Source organism: Clavelina lepadiformis, chromosome 7 (assembly GCF_947623445.1).
Source record: "Clavelina lepadiformis chromosome 7, kaClaLepa1.1, whole genome shotgun sequence".
NCBI classification, from domain to species: Eukaryota; Metazoa; Chordata; class Ascidiacea; order Aplousobranchia; family Clavelinidae; genus Clavelina; species Clavelina lepadiformis.
Genome location: NC_135246.1, coordinates 13,550,012 through 13,570,917, shown reverse-complemented (window position 1 = coordinate 13,570,917; position 20,906 = coordinate 13,550,012). Strand labels below are relative to the sequence as shown.

Below are 20,906 nucleotides of genomic sequence, written 5' to 3'. Positions count from 1 at the left end.
ATGGAGGATTTGCACAGTAGCATAGTATTAAATGTTTAATACTCTATGCTCCCAGCATAATATTTCGAAAGGAAAGTACCGTTTTAACGCATTGCCAGTGCGCATTGAGACGACAGCATTACTGGATGCCTTCGCCGATGTTACAATCGGAGTCGTTGACTTTGGAGATTGAAAAGACTATAATTAAGTTTGCTGTCACGGGAAATTTAACTAACTGAAGTTCAAATGCTTGTGATGGGTAGAGGGTAACTATAAGAAACAGCGATTAAATAATAACATCGCCCATTTTTGTTTTAATGGAAGTAGTTAAGTTTAGAACGTAAATGCAGTACCTACAGCAGCGTGTCGAACCGGAACTGAATTTGAACCTTTAAACCTGTGTTTTTTGAAAACTGAACCGGAAGCAGAACCCAATATATCAATTTTTTCTGAACTCAAACCAAATTTGAACCATTAAAGACTAAGAGAAAAACCCCGAACCGGAGTCGAACCTTTCTCAACTGTAACCACTTTTTCACTAAGCTATAATAATTTCGTGTCGTGTTTTCTTTGATTATTTCAAAACGTAGTAAACCTAAACTAAAAAATAAGCCTACCCACTTATGATGAAATTCTTTGAGCTAACAAATTGTTAATTGGGTTGTGTAGTTGAAGAACTTAAAAATTATTAGCTGGATAATGTCATTTGAACCTGGAGCGAACCATATGTATTAGCACATTTGCTGAACCTAAACCCGGAACGGAATGAATAGGTGTAGGCCTACCTGGTGCAAACCTGATCCGAAGTAGAACCGGGAAAGTAAAATTTTGTAAAATCTGAACCGAAGTTAAACCATTTTCCACTGTGGTTCGACTCCTTGATCTACAGTAGGGCTTCTCAAACTGTAGGTCGCGAACATGTTTGGGGTCGCAAAATGTAATTTTTGGGTCGTGAAACAAATTTAATTTAAATATATTGAATTTTTTTTTGTTAATTTTTTATTCGCTTTTTTTTTCCATTGTGCGGTTCTTTCATTACTGTAGACTGTAGAGTCTACAGTGTAGACTACAGCTACTGTACTTTGATGGATTGCGTGCATTTGTATGATTTTGCCAGAGACAAAAACACCACTTGAGGTTTGTAATTAGACGTGTATTGTTTTAATATCTTTAATGTGTAGTCTACCCATCAAGCAGTCGTATACAAATTTCTTTTCTAAAATTGGTTCGTAAAACTAAAAAGTATGAGAAGCCCTGATATACAGCATACTATATAATGTAACGGTTTTCACCGTGGCTAAGGTTTTCCAGAATAGCATGCTGTATTTCCTTTTTTGTTTTGGACTGTTATCATTATGTAAAATTCCCTAATCTGAAACTCTGCGTTTTATGATACGGTCAGTTGATTTGGTCAGAAGGCTAGGCTAGCCTAATAGTTACCGAGTACGATTATACTTTTTTGTGTTGTATTGTTTATTTTTTTTGCCTTTGACTGTGGGTAGCAAAAAGTATGATACTAAACTGTTAACCTCGTTGTAGACTGGTCAAACAATCAACGAACGAAAAAAAAGGCAAATCATGGAAAGCCTTGAGGTGCATGGCTTGAAACGTGTAAGGCAGCAAGGTGTAAATTACAGTTATGCTACAACGATGGACAGATAGCACGGTTATCTAGTCCAGAAAGCGTTTATATTAAAATTAATCTAGCGTAGCTTAGTTAGGCTAGGCCTGTATAGCGTTAATGAACTCAGTGGGCAGGTCACTGCATTGATGAATCTCGTGCATCATGCAGCTACCACACCACTGTTTTTGTACTAATTCACATCATAGGCCTATAACAGCTGAACAGTGTAATGCTAAGTAATTTTCTACGTCGATTAGCCATAAGGCGTATAGGCCTATGATGCATGAGCATTGAGCATGTTCAGTTCTGTAGTTATGGGCAGTACGATAGGCTAAAGCTAATATTACTCCATTATAACCAGTATTGTATGTAGGCTACATCCCATCTTATAACTTGAATAGGCTAGTAAGCCTACACCACAGAGATTCTATGTATGACAGATAACGTAGCCTAGTTATTACCGGCAGTATTACCGCATTAACTACAATTCCTTGTTTCATTCACACACACCTATTTGCACACAGAAAGTTTTTATTTTCTTACCGATATATAGCGAACAAGCAAAGAAAAGCTGGTTGTTTGAGCGCCAATTCATAATAAATAAACAAAGAATTGAGGCTTTGTTGTGCCCCACACCATCATGCAAAAATTGGCGTTGTTGCACACATGATTTCTTGTTGAAAACTGCCATACTTTCCAACCAGGTCCTTTGTTCTAACTATTTAAACAATCATGACTATAGCCTTGGTTAGAAAATATGGTATTTAGCTAATAGGGCATTTCCCCTCTGCGAGTTAAAGAATAACAACAAACCTAATCAGATTCAGGCATAACCCCAAGTGCTAACAATTAAAAAATAAATACAGTAGAAAATAATGAGCGCTTTGAAGCAAGAATTCAAAACTAAAACGTGTTAGGGTTTTGTGTTATTTGCCTTGAAAAAATGTTACAAGAGGGATTGCAGCCCCTGTGTACAAGTCGCCACTGCCTGGTTCGTTTATTAATAACTGTAAGCACACGCCATCCCAGCTGACAAATTATGTTTTCTTGAATGTTCTATATACGCTCTCTACAATATTGCAATTTGCAATATCTATTTATGTGATATATATTGTATATAAACTTAGTTTGAACTGTGAATAATTTTAATATTATATTATATAACTGAAAGTCGGATATGCTGATCTTCAGATAACCTGTTAGTGTTTTCAATTAGTTATAATGTATTGCAGACAAACCATATTCTTGTTAATTTGAAATGGAATCAGATTCAGAATCCAGCCTTGCCAAACTAGATGACTTGCAACTTAATTTAAGAAAACAGAGTAGCGAGGCTACCACTCCGACAACACCGGAGCTGGAAAGTATCACAGCTTCGACACCAGAATCATCAAGAACAGGCAGCATTGCATTTCCATCTATTTTTTCATCCTCATTAATGAGTTTGAAGTCGTTTACAAGGCGATCAACTTCAAAAGATTTGCTCACACCTACACCAACCGGTAAGCTATTAATTTATGATAGGCATGCTGCATGTAGACAGATATGTAGCCTATATGTTTATTCATTATTGCATAATTGTTATTGTGGCTGTATCTTTCCAGTTATGGTGCTCATTTTGGTCATTGTTAATTACAAATAAGTGAAGCATCAGTTTTCTAACTGTATTGAACGAAAGATTGCTCTTGGTGCTACCATTTACCACAATGATTTAATGATGATACGTATTGCACGTCTATTAGAACCGTAATGAAAATTAGGGATCAGCATTCCACAATATTTAGGTATTCTTGAATACTTAAAATAAATCTAGAATTTGAGTAATTTTTGAAGGTCTTGAAAGCATGAAGCTATAACATGCTTTTTTGTATTTATTTAACAAAATATACCACCCTGTTAGAGCAACTTGAGTACAATTTTATAATTTGGTTTTATTGCCATGCAAAATATTTAGCATTTCCAACTTTTTTCTGTCAAACATAACCGTAAATGTTTCTACTTTAACAATGACTGCTTCCTTATGGGTATTGTTTTGGCTTGGGAACTTTTATCAGGAAGCAAAACGATAATATTTACTTCACTGAAAAGTACATCATCATGAGGCAGGTTACAGACGCTGTGTTGAAGAAGCAACCGGTCAAGTGCAAAGCACATGATTGTTATGTTTGAGTGCACGCAAGGATAAAGAAGAAAGTAGAATGTGTGATGGCACGTTTGTTCAATCATAAGTTTGTCTACTCAAATCTGCATGCATGAAGTGTTAAGAAATGCAAATTATCAATTGCTATTTCCACACAGGTAAGTGGATAAATGCAGAAACAGTGTACGTATACTCGTAAAGCTACACACCCACACTCTTATACATGTGCACATATTTTGCCTAGAAGCCAGTTAGTGACTGTGGTTTAAAGCCATCTTGTGCAATGGCGTGAAAAACTGGCATACTGACGACCCACCTTGCCACAACATTTGTTAAATGAGTGCGTATAAAATTTATGAAGTTATTACTACTTATTAACATCACAAGCTGAAAAAAATACACTATCACTATCATCTATCAACTACTCACTATCATCACATCTAGAATAAAACATTTTTTCTAAATTGTAATTTCGGAGCAATTTTAAAACACCAGATATCTCCAGAAAACAAGGATGAATTGTTTAGTTTACTGGTGTTGTATAATTCTAATTTCAACAACTTGTGTTTGATGTGTTGGTACAATAACCTCTCATACGTTTTATTTTTTGCCATAAACTGCAAACGAAAGTTTGTGCTGATGCAGAGGACCAAACATTCTCAAACATAGCAGTAAGGATAACCAGATCATAACTATTGCCAGAAAACATTGAAAATGTGCATTACAGCAATATTATACATAAGACAACAAAGATAAAAGTATCACATCAGCAGCAAAAGGCACTCATTGTATGAACTGCTCTTGTTGACGGTGTGGTTTTATGTCTTTGTTGTGTTTTGAAAATTAAAGTAAGTCGTATAACAAATTCAGGAACCTGCAGCATGAGTAGACAAAAAAAATCACAAGTAGACAAAAATCCTTTTTATTTGACCTGTTTTTGGCCTTGAAACAAACAATGATCAAAACATATCAACTTTTTTACCAATACAATACTTATGTGTGGTTTTGTGGCACTCATTGTCATTGCTACCATTTGTTATGTAAAATACGATTCAACCCTACCTGAACTATATTGTTATATTATATTGTTATATAATACTATATTGTTATATTGAACTATATTAACTGTATGTTAAGTCATCAGCAACCAATTTTGCAAAAATTGTTCACTGAAATGCATCATCAGACTTTAATAACAGTCCCAGCACTGTACAAGGTTTAACTGTCATTGATAATTTTCACTCCATCATAAATATTGTAGAAAATTTAAATGATTTCTCTATATATTTGCGGTAATCTGGTAATGTAAGTTTCTGTTATACTTTCACTGTTCGCTTTTATGTGAGCAAAGTTTTTGTGTGAAATGCTCTACCTGTAATATTTGTAGGTATTTGTGTTCATTTAGAAATAATAAAGCCATTTGTTCAGTTGAAAAGATATTGTTAGTAAAAGAGCTTTGATTAATTCAGAAATAAGAAAAATCAATTTGCCAAGTTAGAATTGGGTAAAAGTTCCACTAATACCTCACACAGTGTTTAAACAAGAAATAAAAATCAATGCACAGCAGTAACTAGTTGTTGATGCTGTTGGTTGCTCATACTTCAAGCCATAGCAGCAAATGTTCAGTTGAAGAAGGAGTTTTTGTCTTGATAAATAATTTATCAGTTGCACCATATTGATTGGATGTCTGTTGCAGAATGGAGAAGCGGAAAAATGATTCTATTGATTTTAGAAGTGTCGCTTGAACGTTGGCTGGGCTTCAGTTGGTTTAGTATGTTTGAGAAGCAGATGTGTTTACAAAATATGTTTTGTTGTCCATAGAGAAACCACAAGATGATTAAAATCCTACAAGTGAATTTTTGTCTGGGTTTGCTCTAGGCCGTTTTTAGTACAGTTTTTATTTTCCTTTCTGTATTGTTTTGTTTTATGTTTCTGTTACCAAAATGCCTGTTGTCAGAAAAATATCCAACTCAGCTGGAAAGCATCATCCCTATCTTTCTCCCACCGAACAAGAAGAAAACTCCTTTCAGCCTAATGAAACAAGACATAGAAGTTGCGTCTTTAGATCTATGTGTAATATTCCAGAAGCTTCTAAACCCGAAGAATTTATTCCAAGGTCAATGAGTGCTATAGAAGAAAAGGGTGATGGCTGGAAACTTTCATTTTGCGGCGTGTTGCCCACCACTCAGCAGCTGAGTGACTTTAGTCCTGGAAAATGCACTGGCAGCAGAAGTGTAAGACCACACAGCATTTTATCAGATAGCTCGTCTAGGATAGATACTTCCATGCCGTCGTTTATTCCAAGATCACGTAGTTGCCAAGTGACAAGTTCCCATTCTGATGCGAAAGTCAACCAGTTGAGTTCGTCCCCCATTCCTGTTCCCATGAGAGAGCCGAAGAAGAGAAAGACAAGCAATCGTAGTAGCGGCGGATACTTTTTTGATAAATATATGAAGCGTTTTAAAGCCAAATATGGGTCAAGGAACCGCACAAATAGCATCGGCGAAGACAAAGTTCTTTCTGAAGCTCAGTCCAACAAGAAAACAAGGGAAATGAAGCAGGCAATGAAATTAGCAATTAGGAGCAATCGACAAGACATGGTGTTCGATGAGAGGAGGGAGCACGCATTAGCACCAAAAAAAGTAAAGCAAGATGATGAAAAAAATGGCTTGACAGAAGATGATCTTTATCCACTTCGCTTCGGAATGTCAGATCAATGGGATACTCAACTTCAACTTGTGCCTAAGAATTCTATGGCCAGCCCAAGTGATATTAACCTGTGCGAACAATTAAATGAAGATCAACTTGCTTCTTTCTCTGTGTTTCCATCGAGTCCACCAACATTTTGGGGAGATGCAAATTCTGGGGAAATGGATAATGTTTTTGCTCAACCAGTCTCTCCTGTACCCAGTTTAACAGACGGAGCAGACGCATCATGCAGATACAGTGATACTAATAGCGAGACTTTGAAGGCAATGGAAACTCTTTACCTGTGCAATTTTAGGGTAACTGTTGATGGAGACTGGTTGTGTTTGAAAGAAATTTGTGATGACATTGTTCCTCCTTGTGCCTTGGTTGCTAGTACTTTAGAAGGTGATAGTTACCGTACTTGTTTTTATTTGAATATACCCTTTTTTCATTAGACAATTACCTGCAAGTTTTTGTGTTCTTTTAAGAGGTGTGTGTATGTGTGTTTGCCCGAGAAAGTTACTTGTAAAACAACCAACAACCATTTGTAAATTTTCTAAGTTCGGAACTAAGTTTTTCAACAATTTTAAACAGTTTATTTTAACCTATTGTTTTGTTTAGATGAAGCAGCAAGCAATGGTGTTGAGGAACAAATCAAGAACAAAGATGAAATGAAAGTTGAAAGAAGAAACTTGCTTGGTGATTGATTGGCAAATTTTATTGTATCCAGAATTGCAATCTACTCAAAAGCTAGTTAATTTTACCGAATAAATGGAATTAGATCTGTTATACTTAAATATTTTCCAACTGAATATTTCAGGAATGACAAAGTTAAGCATAAAAGGCTTGATTGAATCATCACTCTCAGCAGGCCACACACTTGACAGTGACCATGAACCTCTGCAGCAGTTTTTTATTATCCTGGAATATGTACTTCGACATGGGTTAAAAGGTTTGTTTTAATTTATTCATTTGCTGATATGTAATGCACACGGTTTTGTGTACACTGCGATTTCTGTAAACGTTGGTCTGCTAGTATATACGTGTAGGTGATTTACGCTCACTGTTAGGTAGAAAAGACCGTCATTGTTTTAGTGCAACCCTATTCAATTTTGTTGGCATTTTCAGCTCCAAAGAACTTTTTCATTCAAAACAAGTACTTTTGGCCTCCACTTGAATCAGTTGAAAAACTTTGCCCCGATGCCATGGAAATTACAAACAGTGTTAGAAGTCTACCGGGAATTAGGTAATCATTGAATCCTCATAGGTCTTCTTAAATACAATTATATAAAAGGTTTGCTTTGGAATTCTTTAATGTACGCTTGTACATAACAGTTGAAAGTAAATTTAGCTTTTCTGAAGTGTAATATTAATACTTTTATGTTCAGAATAAATGTCTAATCATTTGATCAAATATTCAACAATGTTCAGTGATTAGTTATGATGAAACTTTCTCGCAAAAACTGTGTGACCTTGCACCCAACCTCGCATATGATTATTTATTTCGCAGGACTCATTTAGGGCGTGGTCGGGCATGGTTGAGGTTGGCAGTTATGCAAAAGAAATTGGCGGATTACTTCAAAATCTTTATCGAAAACAAACTTATTTTAGGGTAATTTTACCGGATACACTATTGATCTTTGCACAGCTATCATAATTCATATGCAGTTGCAGTCAAACAGATCATGCGTCAATTGTAGAATAATCATGTGCACATCTTTTTTCAGGGAATGGTATGATGAAGGCGCTCTTGTTATGAATGATGAAGGCGTTGTCTTGGCTGGGCATTTAGTAGGCTTAAATTGCATTGATGCTAATCTTTGTATGAAGGGCGACGATTTAGATAATCAGGTTTTTTCCTTGATTTCTGGTTCTTTAACTATTGGTCGTAAATTTGTAGATCTTTGTAAATTGTAAAATTTGGCAATGTCAAATTTTTAAGATGTAAATTAGTGTTTATTCCGCTATTTTCTATATATGTAACTCATTTTCAAATATTTCTGGTTTAATTAATGTAACTCTTTCAGGTTACAGTAATTGACTATAGCATGTACATGAAAGATAGCAACAGAAACATTGCATTCCAACCGGATGAGAGTGAAGAACATGAAGAGACGTCGATGCAGAATCTTGTCAACCAGAAAAATTACTTGGAAGAAAGGAACAGGTTTAGCTCAGCATTGAAAAGTGTTGTCCCTGCTTTTTATCATACAATACCATGAGCACTGTATTGATTTCTGTCTTACAAAACTTACACTCCATTTCCACGTTTTGTTCAAAAACAGATTTTAAAATATCTGTCCAATAAGTATATATGCTATCCTTCTGTTTATTAGACATTTGGAGACAATATCCAGCGAGTTACAAAGAAAGGTTGAGCATTATGAGATAAACAATCAAAATCTGGAAACTGAACTCGATGCTCTCAAGATTCAGCTGGAAACGATAAAAAGTGATAAGGAGAGACTTCAAAGTGAAAAGGTTGACATCACTGCCTCACACCAGAAGACTTTACAGGTAACGTGGGTGTGATATAATATAAGTGGGGCGATTTTTTATGTAATCTTTTGTTTGGAGGAATGTGTGAGGTTAATATCAAGTGTGAACTGCTGCATGCTGCAATATTAAAAATCATTTTGGTGTGTTATGAAGGATCGTGAGAAAGATCTTGATACTGAGAGAGAAACACTTCGTCAGTCTCGCGCTGGCCTTGACGAAATGTACACACAAATCCAGAAGCAATTGAAACACGAAACCCGCATGAGAATGGTAATTAATTATCATCAAATGCTCTGTAATTTGCAATCAATTTTAACCAAGTTGCAGTTGATACAGGATGAGAAATGTTGTTACAGGATGTTGAAAAGGAACTTCAACTTCAGCTGTCACTTAAACAAGAACTAGAACTTGCAATGAAATTGCTTGAGAAAGACATTTATGACAAACAAGATGGTTTGATAACACTACGTGAGCAACTTGACAATGTCAAAGCCATCAATCTTGACATTTACAACAAGCTACAGGTATATTGTCCGCATTTACAGTGTCATATGAAGTTGTAACATTTCCAAATAAGTTCAGTTTGTCTAGGCAAAGACTGTTGTAGAAGAAGAAAAGAATAGATCTATTGAAAAACTCCAAAAGGAAACAGAAGCATTGGCCAATCTGGTGTCTAAGCTTCAAAAACAGTAAGAGTTTACTTGTATGGAGTTTAAACTTTATCAATTTTGCATGTCTTTAATTGTTTTCAATAATTACTTAAAGCATTGTTGCTTGCACCCTTAATCAAGGTATCAGAATTTAAGATATGCATGCTTTATTTCAATTTAACCATAAACCTTTTATTTTAATGACTTTTTTATGCTTTTATTCTTTTTCCTCTTATTTTGTTTTATACCCTCGTCCCTCTCATATCTAGAGTAAAACGGGAACAAGACAAAGTAGAAGAAAATAGGTTTGATTTAGTTTGGATCTAAGGGTCAGTCTTCAATAAATTTCAGGCCAACTTTAGTTACACATTGAGTCAACAAAGCCTGCCAGTTTACAAATCTCCTCTGGCTGGAATGCTTATGGAGTGCAAAGCAATAGAATTTTGAAAGCATTTTGTAATTGCACTTTTTGACAAGCTGTTTGTTATTTTTTACTGTTAATGCATAGTCAAATTAGTTATACTTAAGGACACGTGTTCAGAATATTGAAAAAAGCAAATCACGCCTTTGCTGTCACTCAGTAGAAGTCTTCTTTGTTGTAATCTTTACACCTTTGTTGCTATTTTTCTTTTGTCTTTGCAATACCTCCTAAGCATGATGATGCAACTCTATGCTTTAGTTTCGTTCTAAAGATATTCTGGTGATTATTGTAACTCATTTTAAGGTCAGCTGGCTGACTGAGATTTTATGTGAAACATATTTCTACTATGTTAGCTTTAGTTGTGCTCATGCATTTCCTTTATTGTCCTGGTGATTTCCTTTTTCGTTTAATAAACTTCCTTGCCACTGATATACGTTGAGTTGCAGATAGAAGCTAACTATGAGCATTTTGATGAAGTTATCTTGCTAAAAAGGGATGGGAGTATAAAGAGGTGTATAGTCTGAGGTGACCACAGTTAGCAGTTGGAAGCTCTATAGTCTATACAGTGTCTGCAATACCCTAATAGTTTTATTTTCCAAACCTAATTTTTGCCTTCTCTTAATTTTGTTTTGAATTTTGGTTCTTTTAGTTTCAAAACCCTCTTTTGTTTTTTGTTTGATCTTTCCTCCATTTTTGTGTGTGCTAATTTCCCAGGTTGGAGGAAGCAAATCAGCAAACAAATGTCGCGAGAGAGCAAGCAGATCGTTATAACTATCAGCTTGATGATTCGGAGAAACAAAAGTAGGTATCCTCCCTTAACACATCTGAAAAATGTTTAAACCAAAAATCAGTTTCCTCAACCATATATATGCTTCAACAACAGAGGTGTCCTCTTGACTAATCTTCAAATTGAACGCGAGTGGAGACAAGCGCTGCAAGCGGACGTTGAAAAATACCAGCAGGAGATTACAATGCTGAACGAAAAACTCCAACTTATGTCTTCGTTGAAAAACGAGCTCACACAAGTCACCAGCGAGCGAGATGACCTGAGAGAAACGTGCAACGAGCAGGAGCTTACGATCAACGACCTTGCTGGGCATCTTGGCAAGTAAGGCGGTTGAAAATTGACAACATACAGCTACACCACATCACATGAGATTTATGTCGTGCCTGGTGTCCTCGAGATTTATGTATCTAAACTTATTATATTTTGTCGGAAAAAACGTGAATATTTGTTGATTTGGTTCAGTTATTTCAAGATTTTTTGACTTGATTCCAGGTCAAAACAAGATCTCGGAGATTTGAAGGAAGTTCACAAGACAATAACCACAAGCACGTGGGAAAAAGACAAGCAAGTGGCCAACTGCATGCAGTGCGAGAAGCCGTTCAGTATTTCACGAAGAAAGGTTGACTAGCAGTTTGCATAATTTTAATGACATTTTTCTGCAGAAAAAATTACTTTCAATTTCTGCACTTTCTGAGGTATGTTCACTTACTCAGTCACATTACGTATTTCGCAGCATCATTGCCGGAGCTGTGGTCAGATATTCTGCAACACATGCAGCGACAACACCATGCCACTTGCCTCGTCAGCCAAGCCAGTCCGAGTTTGTGATGCTTGCCATACAACTCTTTTGCAAAGGTTCTCTGCCGGCACTTAACTGATTAAATACATCGTACACGACAAAAGACGTTTCGTATCATTTATGCCATTGGCTCAGTCTTATCGTCACTGTTTTTCATTTTTTTTTTTTTTTTTTTTTTTCTTGAGAATAATTTACATTACATTACGGCAAAATTTCTGTTATCGTTATTTCTTCGAAAGGTGCGGCTCCTATAGCGGCTAAAGTGCATTTATCCTGCTACCGATCATATTAAACTTAAGTGCAATTGCGCTGTGAATGCGCGTGTTGTTGTAGGTTTTATTCATAAATAAACTACAAGCGGAGAGTTTGAACTCTGACTGTAAACTTTTCTTTTTAATCGCCTTGATAAGTTTAATAGTTTGTTGCCGATTTATCATCGACTCGTTATTAGTGTTTTTGCCAGGTATCGTTGCTCTTGTCTGGGTGATTATGAAATACAAAGAATATTGTTGAAATTATGATACCGTAACTCACTCTGACGACAGCGTTTGCAAATTAGACTGGCTTTTGTGAAACAGAGGTAGAATGTTTGGAGAGAAATCTTAGGCTGGCGTACGGGATTTGGATCCTGTTTGTTTATTTAGAATTTGTTACCGTTGCTCACTCGCCAATTTGTTCGAAGACTTGCTTGGGATATGACTCGTGTTATTACGTTTTCAGAACTTGTTTGTGGCAATTCAATAGTTTGTCAGTTTTAATATTCCTATCATTTCAAATTTTTGTTGGAGCTTGACTGTATAAGGTTTATTTGATTTACTCCTTTTTGGCAAACGATATAAAAAGCATATTGGTCATGTTTCTAGGTCTACTAAGCAAGCAGCGAACAATGCGAACGTTTCAAAAACACACAAAACAGTTTCTTCGGGGAAATCTCTGCAATTGCCTTCACGTCATTTTTGCCTTGATTTTTTGCATCAAGGGCAATGCAATGAAATGTGTTCTTGAAAAGATTACGTGCAATATCGGCTACATAGCTATAAAAAAGTCACAGATCTTCATTTCCATCAGCATTATCCCTAGTTGCGTCACAATCCTGCCCATCATTGTAATATTGTTCGTTTATGTCGTTTTCCATTTCTCTCTCCATAATCTCCATGTCTATCACTCTATCCTCCTCCGACTGCAGGGTCGTCATAAGCCCGAGATCATGATTTTCGATGTTCCCTTTTTCGCGAGCAGATCTCATCTTCCCACTTCTTATGTAATTTTCATCGATTATCTTCTGCCTGTATCCCCACTTGGACCAACGCATCTTAGAACCCCTTCCATCTTTATGTCTTATTCCTTTCGCCCTGATTTTCCTACTCCTATAACTGGTAGCCTCCTCTGGAGTAAGTCGAACACCGATGAAGTCGTTGGTCTCGTCAAAAATCTCTGCTTCGTTTCCGTCGTACATCTTTGCTCTTTTCTTGCAGTAATGTTTTGCGTACACGTAAAGCAAGTATGCAAGCTCGCAAAAATTCAGCAACACGCAAATGCAGTTGTAGATAAACATGAACCAAAGGAAGATTGTTTTTTCTTTTGGTCGTGATGAGAAGCAATCAACGGTGTTTGGACAAGGCCAACGTTTGCATTTATACATGTCTGGCACTTTAAAACCGAATAGTATGATTTGTCCGATTGTGAACGCTATTTCCAACAGCAAACGGACAAAAACGTTGATAAGATACCAATAGAAGTGAGAATTGAGAGAATCGTTTTTAATGATTCCTTTTTTAAAGTTAAATTTTTTACTTTCCCTATTTCTTTTGGACTTAAGAGGTTGGTCTTCCCAAAACTTCGGCTTTTCTACAATCGGATTCGGAGCATACGCATTCCCTGGGATGAGGAAAGGTTGATCCTGTTGCCCTTGAAAATATAATCAATTTCAAACCTCTTCATATAGTGAGTGAACCTTGCATAAGGTTTTTGGTTAAACTTTTATATTTTAATTTTTTCGAATTTACTGTTTACATGAAAACAAAAATTATTGTCATTATAATTTATGCGACGCACATCTCCGCTTTCCACTGGAGTGATTGCTGGGGCTCAAAGTAGAACCGGATTAAAACTGTGAAGGGCCTGGGGCTAAAAATATCAAGGGGCCTGTACTTTTGGAGTATAGTGCAGAAGTGTACAACCAAATGACGTTACATTTTGGGTAATAGGGGCTAATATACAAATGCATCACGCGGTTGTGCACTTCTGCACCAGACCCGAATTTTGTCTCTACCATTTATTACAGAACAAAGTGCAGACAGAATATTCACAAACAGTATTTCCCAAAAAGTGTAATAAAAATTCCTTATTTTTTTAAATGTTTAACCAACACATTCTCTATAAATTTTTTGCATACAGCTCAGCATTCTATTTTAAACTGAATTTTTATATGCATGCACCTTTTTAGTATGTATAGTTTTTATATTTTTAATCCGATATGGTGCAATGTAGTCTAGCTTTACCGTGCTCTATAGATGAAAGCCACGCCCACGAGCCAAGTTTGGTTTAACAGAAAAATGTGATGTTAAAGAATTAAAATCCAAACAAAGTTAGTTTTGCAAATACGCCGTTTAACAAATGCAACTCAAATTAAGCCGAGCATAGGCTACCCACGACATGATATTTTTCATGAGCTTATTAAGTCGCCATTCATGAATTTAAATGTGATGTAAGGATGGGTCTGCCACAGGCTACATACGTTGTGTCTATCTTCTGCATTTTGCAACCACGGCAGCAAGCAGCAATGGGTTGAGCAATAATGATTCATAGGTATCCTCTTTGTACCATTTTCAATGACCATTTCTAGGAAAACCACAAAATGGAAACGGAAATACTCGCTCTGTAGCAAGGATTCGAAAACCGTCTAAGACGGTTCGCTTCGTATAGCAATCAGTGAAATATCGCCAAGTAAGCTGTGCAAAAACTCTTTTCAGGCCAAAGACAACAAAGGTAGGGAGGCAGGAATCACAGGCACAGCCTAATCATAGGCATTCCAACATCAGTACAACATTTACCACTAAAATGTTTAAAAAGTTTTTTTAACTACGGCGGTCTTTTTTTTGGTTACGAAATTAATATCTATAGCTTAGAAAATAGTGTTTTTTTTTACTCACAAACATACGTTTGAAACTAACGTAACTGTTGTAGTCCTAGGCCTGTAACAGAACAAGTGAGTTTAGTCAAAAGAAGCTATAGCATATGAGGAATCAAAAAATTCAGCAAACAACTATCCATTTTTGCTTTGGGGAAAAGATTTTGAAAAGTCACTTTAGATGTATGAAGACACCGCTTTGAATATTTTTAGCAGTAATCATTTTGAAAAGAACTCCCTGGTTTATGAGTGATTAGCAAGCGTCAGATGATCATCTCAATTATACCTTACAGCAAAAAACGTTTTTAATCCAGTTGCCCTGCAACTTACCAACACCTTCGTCACCGTTTTCTGGCTTTGCTGCAGCTAAATTAGATTTAGATGCAAAAGAATTGTCTGCATGGTTTTGCGGTGGTTGTTTGATACCGCTAAAGAGTGGTTGATGCATGTCAGCTTCTACCAATGACCCGATGTCACCAGAAACCTTGTCAATAACAGTCATCAAAAGCGTGTGTTTTATGTACAGGACTGTAAGTTTACACTACTAGCACTACTTTCTACTAGTAAGACTACTTTTGGGCTATGCACATGTGCGTAGCTTTATGTGCGTCTGAAATGTTGTATGTGTTTATTAATAAGTATGGACTAATCTTGTTACATATTGGCATATCTTTACGAACTGCATACAATAAAAATAGCATTATACTTAAACAGGGGATTACTACGCATACGTAATGAAGATATAACCTCAACGGATCTTCTTACACAACAAATAGCATAAGCCCAAGTATTGGCGCAGAATAATACAACTAGGCTACATGAATTATTTAGTGAGCGATACAAAGGTTAAATGATGTTACTCACGATATGATCTTTGTTGTATGTGATATCATCATTCAACGGGTGTCTGCAAGGTGCTTTTGACTGTTCATCTAGGATTCCGTTCCCTTGACATGAAGGATCAACCAACCGCCTGATATGCCTTTGTTTTTGATCAATCATTGTTGGGTGTTTCCAAAAAGTGGCTTTGCCTATTTCGTTGCTGTTGTTATTGTTATTTCTTGATCGTTTGTTGTCAATTTCAGCGTTGGGTGGATTTTGCGTGTTGTCGACTAGTTTAATTGCGTCGTATATTATGTTATTCTTGTTATCGGCGGAGAGCTTGTGGCTGAAGCGTGATTTCTCCGAATGCTTTCTGCTTGGGAAGACGTTAGGAAATTTCAACTCGTCCTCCAACTTGATATCGCATTTGCTTTCGTTTGAATAAAAATTAGGCAGTCGTATCAATGTGCTTTTAACTCTGGAGTTGTGAAAGGTCTTTTCATGCTCGAGACCTGTAATTTTACCGTAAACAGGTAATTTTAGTTTGTAAAAGATTTTCGTAATGCGTTTTAAAATAATAGATTATTGTTATTTGGTTATTTCGTTATTTAGTTTCCTTGCTTATCGTTAATAGCAATGCAAAATACCTTTAAATTTCTTTTCCTGAAAGCTTGTTGCTAAAAGCGGTTGCTGTTGTGTTGGTGATAAAAATTCCTTTAATTTCAAAGAAGTTTTTCCAATTTTCGAATTTTGCAAACGAGAAAGATTTTCTTTCCTGTATTCATTAGCAAAAAATAACTGTCCACAAAACTTTTTGGGATTAAATACATTGTCTACAACACAATTTGCAATTTAAAGTTCATTTTAAGCATTGACATTGAACTGTATGGGCTTTACTTCACATTTACCGACAGCCTATCTTAATAAATATTGAAAATAAAAAGTTGTTTCTAAGAAGTGAAATTCAAACTAATACGACAAATGGAAACCCAACAAGGGCCATAACAAATTAACCGAGTGTGTTTTGTTCCGTTGTTAGTAACAAGCCTTCCATAGCCATCATTATGAATTAATTATTTATATACGATTGGTCTTTTTTAACGTAACAAAAATATTAGAAAATTTCTTTTGTTGTCCATTCTGCTTGTCAATATCTTTAGTACGAAGTAATTTTTAAACAAAAAACACATTGTTCAAAATTTTAGGCTTTGTTTTGTCGTGTAAATTACTTTGAATATACCAACTTCGAGAAACTTATTAAAAGCTTTACTTCAACATATATTTTATAATGCTTTATGAGAATAACTAAACTGTTAAGTCAATCAAAAAACTAACACATAACTTCAGTAACTGGCTTTGAAATTTAACCTGCCAAAATTGCGTTTTTCCTTGGCTCTGATTTCGTTTTCCTCATGAGAAACTGCACTCCTTTTGGTTGCCGATTTTTTTTCACTTGTCTTGTGTCCAGAAAAAATCGCAAATAAAACTGATGGCGTGGCGACAACTAATATTTGAAAGCTCCAGAATCTGAAAAATTTTAAAAGTCTAAATTAATCGTATTGTGGTTGAGTGTTGTTTAGCTTTGCGCGTAATTGTAATCGATTGTTGGTTGCTTGGCGAAGATCTCGTTCGAAGCAAATTTTGCAGTGACTGAATTACACATAATTGCTTTTTTCGACGTTTTATACCACCGCTATGTATTGTTGTAAATCACAGCAGTGTTGCGAAGCATGTGGCCTATATTAGTTTTTAATAGTGCGCTCTTCCCACGAAAGAGATAACTTGCGCGTGCAGCTATATGCACAGACATCTCAATTAAAACAGTGAATCAATGAACGCCAATTGCGGGGTAAAAGTGAACCATTAACACTTTGCAGTAAATAAGAATGTGAAGGATTGTGATTTTCAATTACGACAATACTTTGTGGTTATATTTTACACACAAAAGCACACTTATTACATCGCCTTTATAAAACCTTGTTCATGTTACTGTTAACTGGGACGTTTTCTTATGGTAAACATTAGTTTCTCTTTTACGTATACTATAGTTTTATTTGAAAACCCGTTTTGAAAACGCCCAAATTTCATGTTACTGTTTATAATGTCGGTTTTTGAATACGGACTCGTCATATAAATGAAACAAGATTAACGCCTTACAAGTTGACAAGAACACACATGTCTAATAAATCTTTAAATAGCCGATACAAAATTTTAGCATTAGCATTACTATTTTCATCCCTCCAAGCATTTGATAAATGGTTGAGGTATACCGACTTACCTAAGATGAGATATAGGAGAGAACTGATTAAAGCAAACGTTGGTGCAACCGGGTTGCAAAGTGTTGCATTTAAATTCACTTTGCTCGTCACTGTAAACTCTATCGCCTGCAGAAACATAACCAAAATGTAATAATTTTTTACATAAAATGGGATATTTTACGTTGATAAGTAAAATAAAATAGTGGCCTATATATGTATAATTTTCTATTTATAAGTGATGATTTTTCTCGTTAAAGTATTAACTTACCAACTGAAGCGACAATGACCATTCGGCAAACAATTAGAAATGTAATCCAAATTTTTCCAACTAGGGTTGAATATTGGTTAGCTTTATCCACCCACCTTTCTAAAAAGTGCCAAGACATTTTGCTTTTTGTCTTCCGCTAGCAGTATAGGCTATATATATGATAGGCACTGACCCTGCATTTCCTGCTATCTGCAGACCTTAAAAAGTTTTTTAGTGGTTTAAGTAAGTTTTCTATTCTGATTGTGGTTTTTGGCATTTGTCGTATCAACGCTTTCCATTGGAAATAGAAAATTACAAAATAACAGACTGCACAGAAGAATAGGAAATTACAGGGCTATATATTTTCTGTCCAAAGCCTACCATTTACAAGCACTTATCTTAAGAATGCTTTGGACTTTTACTTCCAACTCTTTTTATTCTTATTTTTTACAAAAGATACTGAATTGAGATTCTTAATAAAACTTTCATTCATGAAGTTGTTTCAACGCGGCCAATCGTCATCAAAACTCTCTCATACTATGATGTATGCTGATAAAATAACAACGACCGTTTACATCGAAGAAGCCTTTGTTATAGACATGTCTTAGTAAGCTTCGCTTCGCCTTGTTGGATGGAGTATTTTAACTTTAACAAGCTATCAGTGTAAATAGCTTGTTTTCATAAATATAACACAAAAGTAGCTCTTCAAAAGTATACACAAAAGTACAATTGAATGATACATAATAGAATCCTAATAAAACCTTATAGTTTCCCATCGACTGCTCAATTTTGTCGCTACCCTTTTCCTACTTTAGCCATAGCAATGCAATTATTAAAATTATAAGACAAGATATTCTAATAAATGTTAATTTCGGAGTAAATCAACGTGTTTCCTTGGGGATAAGCCGGGTCAAAGCCAGGGTCACTTACATCTTCATGCTGCTTATATCTTGTGCGATTTTTAATTCGAAGAGAAGATCGATTTTTAAATGGTTTCGTGCAGGAAGCATTTTGATCCCACAGGAGATAATTCGAACATAGCTTAACAAGCTTTTTGGTTATCATTTTTTAAATAGTTTTTATTGATATTGCATTGCCCGTGTAAGGATTACACGCTCATGCACTCTCAATATCGATTGTAGGCTACAAGAAACAAGCGATATACGGGAAGGCCTATACGAAAGAGGAAGATATTTTAACAATAATTGCTATCATTATGAGCTTTAAGTTTATTTCAAAGAAATCCATTTGTAAATGACGAGACGTTTTAAAGCAAATGGTCATTATAATGCGTTGCTCTACCTTTACATACAGTAGCTTGAGTGCCAATGTAATTGCTTATTAACAAAACTGCTTTACAATTCTCATTTCTCATTAGATTCGCCAAGTCTTTTTGCCGATACAAGATAATGATATCATGACCTGTTAATTGCTTGCTTTTAAGTTTGTTGAAGCCTATACATTCAAGAAGACTACAAACATAATGTAGACTATTTCTTTCAAAAGTTTATGTGTACATATAATTGAATTCTGAGTTTAAGTTATTCTTTTGCGTTTTACTTTTAGATCAGGTCGAGTTATTTGCATGGCTGGAGTAACAAAAAGCACCATACTGCATAAGTACTGAAATCGTTCGTTTAAAATTGATTTGTGCAATTATCTATTTATCTAAGTCTATGTTTGTATACTGTAGCTTAAAGGTATTCCGAAAATACTGTTTCTAAACGATTTTCTTCAAAGAAGAATTGACTTATATTGCAGACACTACAAAGATTTCACTCTAGTAAGATTTGCACTTGGCTACACAAGCGTAATAACTAACATATCTAATAATGTACACAACCATTCACCGGGATCTATAAGTAGAGTATGTGCCGCTTCTGTTAGATTTACAATGTTTAAATTAAGCTAGCATCAGTGCAGAGCTTTTGTAGCGAAGTTACATCGAAATTTACGAAGTTACAAGTAAAATAGTGAACAATGACTTTATCTCCTGTCGAAGGAAATCTCCAATATGTTGCTTTGCAAAACCTGATTCTAATGACCACTACTAAAAACTTGGTTATTAATCTTAGCCGTACAGCGATAAAAATAATTTTACTTTTCTTTAAGTGTTTCCTTTTCTGCTAGTCAGTTTTCAACTACTGTATATAGGCATACAGTTCCCTACACTATACCGTTTTTTTTTTAATAATCGGTTCGCAAACCTTGCCGAAGATTGTTTCGATAATATTATATGAAATAAAGGGCAACTCCTTAGCAGCACCAAGCGTGTAAAAAGTTGTTGGTCGTTTTTAAACCTGAAAATTCATGTAATTCAAAGCTTGTAACAAAAATCCATTTTTTTCTCAAACGCTTTACGTATTTAAGCTGCTCATACGCGTTCAAAGTTGAAAGTTTTGAAAAATTCAAGTTCAAAATTTTAAATTTTTTAGCCTACTTGTTTTGAAGTTTTGGAATGATAGGCTATGTATTTTTGGTTAGCTCCAGCCCGAAAATGTATGTAGGCTAATATGTATGACTTTTCACTTTGAATTTAAATCTTGGATTAAGTCAATGAACCAAGCCATTTGGGCTGACTTTGCGATCTAAACAATCCAAGTAGCTCTAGCAGTCGAAAATAAATTCTTTATCCCTTCAAATATCGCATGTGGAAAAGTTCGCATTGTGAAAAAACAGACGAAATGGTTTGATGCGATTGAATTGAATTTAAAAAATACATACTTGCATATATTTATTTTAGTTGCAGTGTAATTGTTACTGTCCGAAGGTTTTAAAATCGCGGCTTTTAAACTTAATTCTGTTGCTGCAATGGGTATTGATTGTAATAACAGAAGCCTATTAGGTGTTTATAGCTTCTAC

The 20,906-nt window shown here is 35.4% G+C and overlaps 2 protein-coding genes and 1 long non-coding RNA gene across 4 annotated transcripts; 2 read left to right on the top strand and 1 right to left on the bottom strand.

Annotated features, from left to right (window-relative positions):
* Window positions 1-1,520: 1,520 nt before the first annotated feature.
* On the top strand, window positions 1,521-4,064 carry LOC143464926 (uncharacterized). Its single transcript, XR_013118550.1, has 2 exons — window positions 1,521-3,105; window positions 3,710-4,064. It is a non-coding gene; the product is annotated as an uncharacterized LOC143464926 (long non-coding RNA).
* Window positions 4,065-5,543: 1,479 nt separating this feature from the next.
* On the top strand, window positions 5,544-12,102 carry LOC143464924 (RUN and FYVE domain-containing protein 2-like). Of its 2 annotated transcripts, XM_076962981.1 has the most exons (15): window positions 5,544-6,836; window positions 7,053-7,130; window positions 7,252-7,383; window positions 7,560-7,677; window positions 7,942-8,043; window positions 8,159-8,282; window positions 8,459-8,598; window positions 8,768-8,948; window positions 9,084-9,200; window positions 9,287-9,454; window positions 9,522-9,619; window positions 10,716-10,802; window positions 10,885-11,109; window positions 11,281-11,407; window positions 11,522-12,102. In XM_076962981.1, the coding sequence occupies exons 1-15, from the start codon at window positions 5,687-5,689 to the stop codon at window positions 11,660-11,662; spliced, it is 2,988 nt and encodes a 995-aa protein (XP_076819096.1). In that variant the 5' UTR covers window positions 5,544-5,686; the 3' UTR covers window positions 11,663-12,102. The 2 variants fall into 2 exon arrangements, with proteins under 2 accessions (XP_076819096.1, XP_076819097.1); XM_076962982.1 differs by lacking the exons at window positions 10,716-10,802; window positions 10,885-11,109; window positions 11,281-11,407; window positions 11,522-12,102 and adding an exon at window positions 9,850-10,430.
* A 277-nt stretch (window positions 12,103-12,379) lies between these two features.
* LOC143464925 (uncharacterized) lies at window positions 12,380-18,391 on the bottom strand. Its single transcript, XM_076962983.1, has 7 exons — window positions 18,066-18,391; window positions 17,818-17,923; window positions 16,908-17,066; window positions 16,187-16,314; window positions 15,582-16,051; window positions 15,048-15,201; window positions 12,380-13,495 (listed from the first exon to the last, which is right to left on the bottom strand). Exons 1-7 carry the CDS (start codon window positions 18,181-18,183, stop codon window positions 12,633-12,635), a joined length of 1,998 nt encoding a protein of 665 aa, XP_076819098.1. The 5' UTR covers window positions 18,184-18,391; the 3' UTR covers window positions 12,380-12,632.
* Window positions 18,392-20,906: the final 2,515 nt, after the last annotated feature.

Excerpts from the sequence above, each read along its gene's own strand:
- LOC143464924 (XM_076962981.1), top strand. The coding sequence starts at position 5,687 with ATGCCTGTTGTCAGAAAAATATCCAACTCAGCTGGAAAGCATCATCCC. Across the intron at positions 7,131-7,251 it reads TGAAAGAAGAAACTTGCTTG|GAATGACAAAGTTAAGCATA; the intron begins GTGATTGATTGG and ends TGAATATTTCAG. Across the intron at positions 8,949-9,083 it reads CACACCAGAAGACTTTACAG|GATCGTGAGAAAGATCTTGA; the intron begins GTAACGTGGGTG and ends TGTGTTATGAAG.
- LOC143464925 (XM_076962983.1), bottom strand. The coding sequence starts at position 18,183 with ATGTCTTGGCACTTTTTAGAAAGGTGGGTGGATAAAGCTAACCAATAT. Across the intron at positions 17,067-17,817 it reads TCTCCTATATCTCATCTTAG|ATTCTGGAGCTTTCAAATAT; the intron begins GTAAGTCGGTAT and ends AAAATTTTTCAG. Across the intron at positions 15,202-15,581 it reads CATACAACAAAGATCATATC|GTTTCTGGTGACATCGGGTC; the intron begins GTGAGTAACATC and ends GTTATTGACAAG.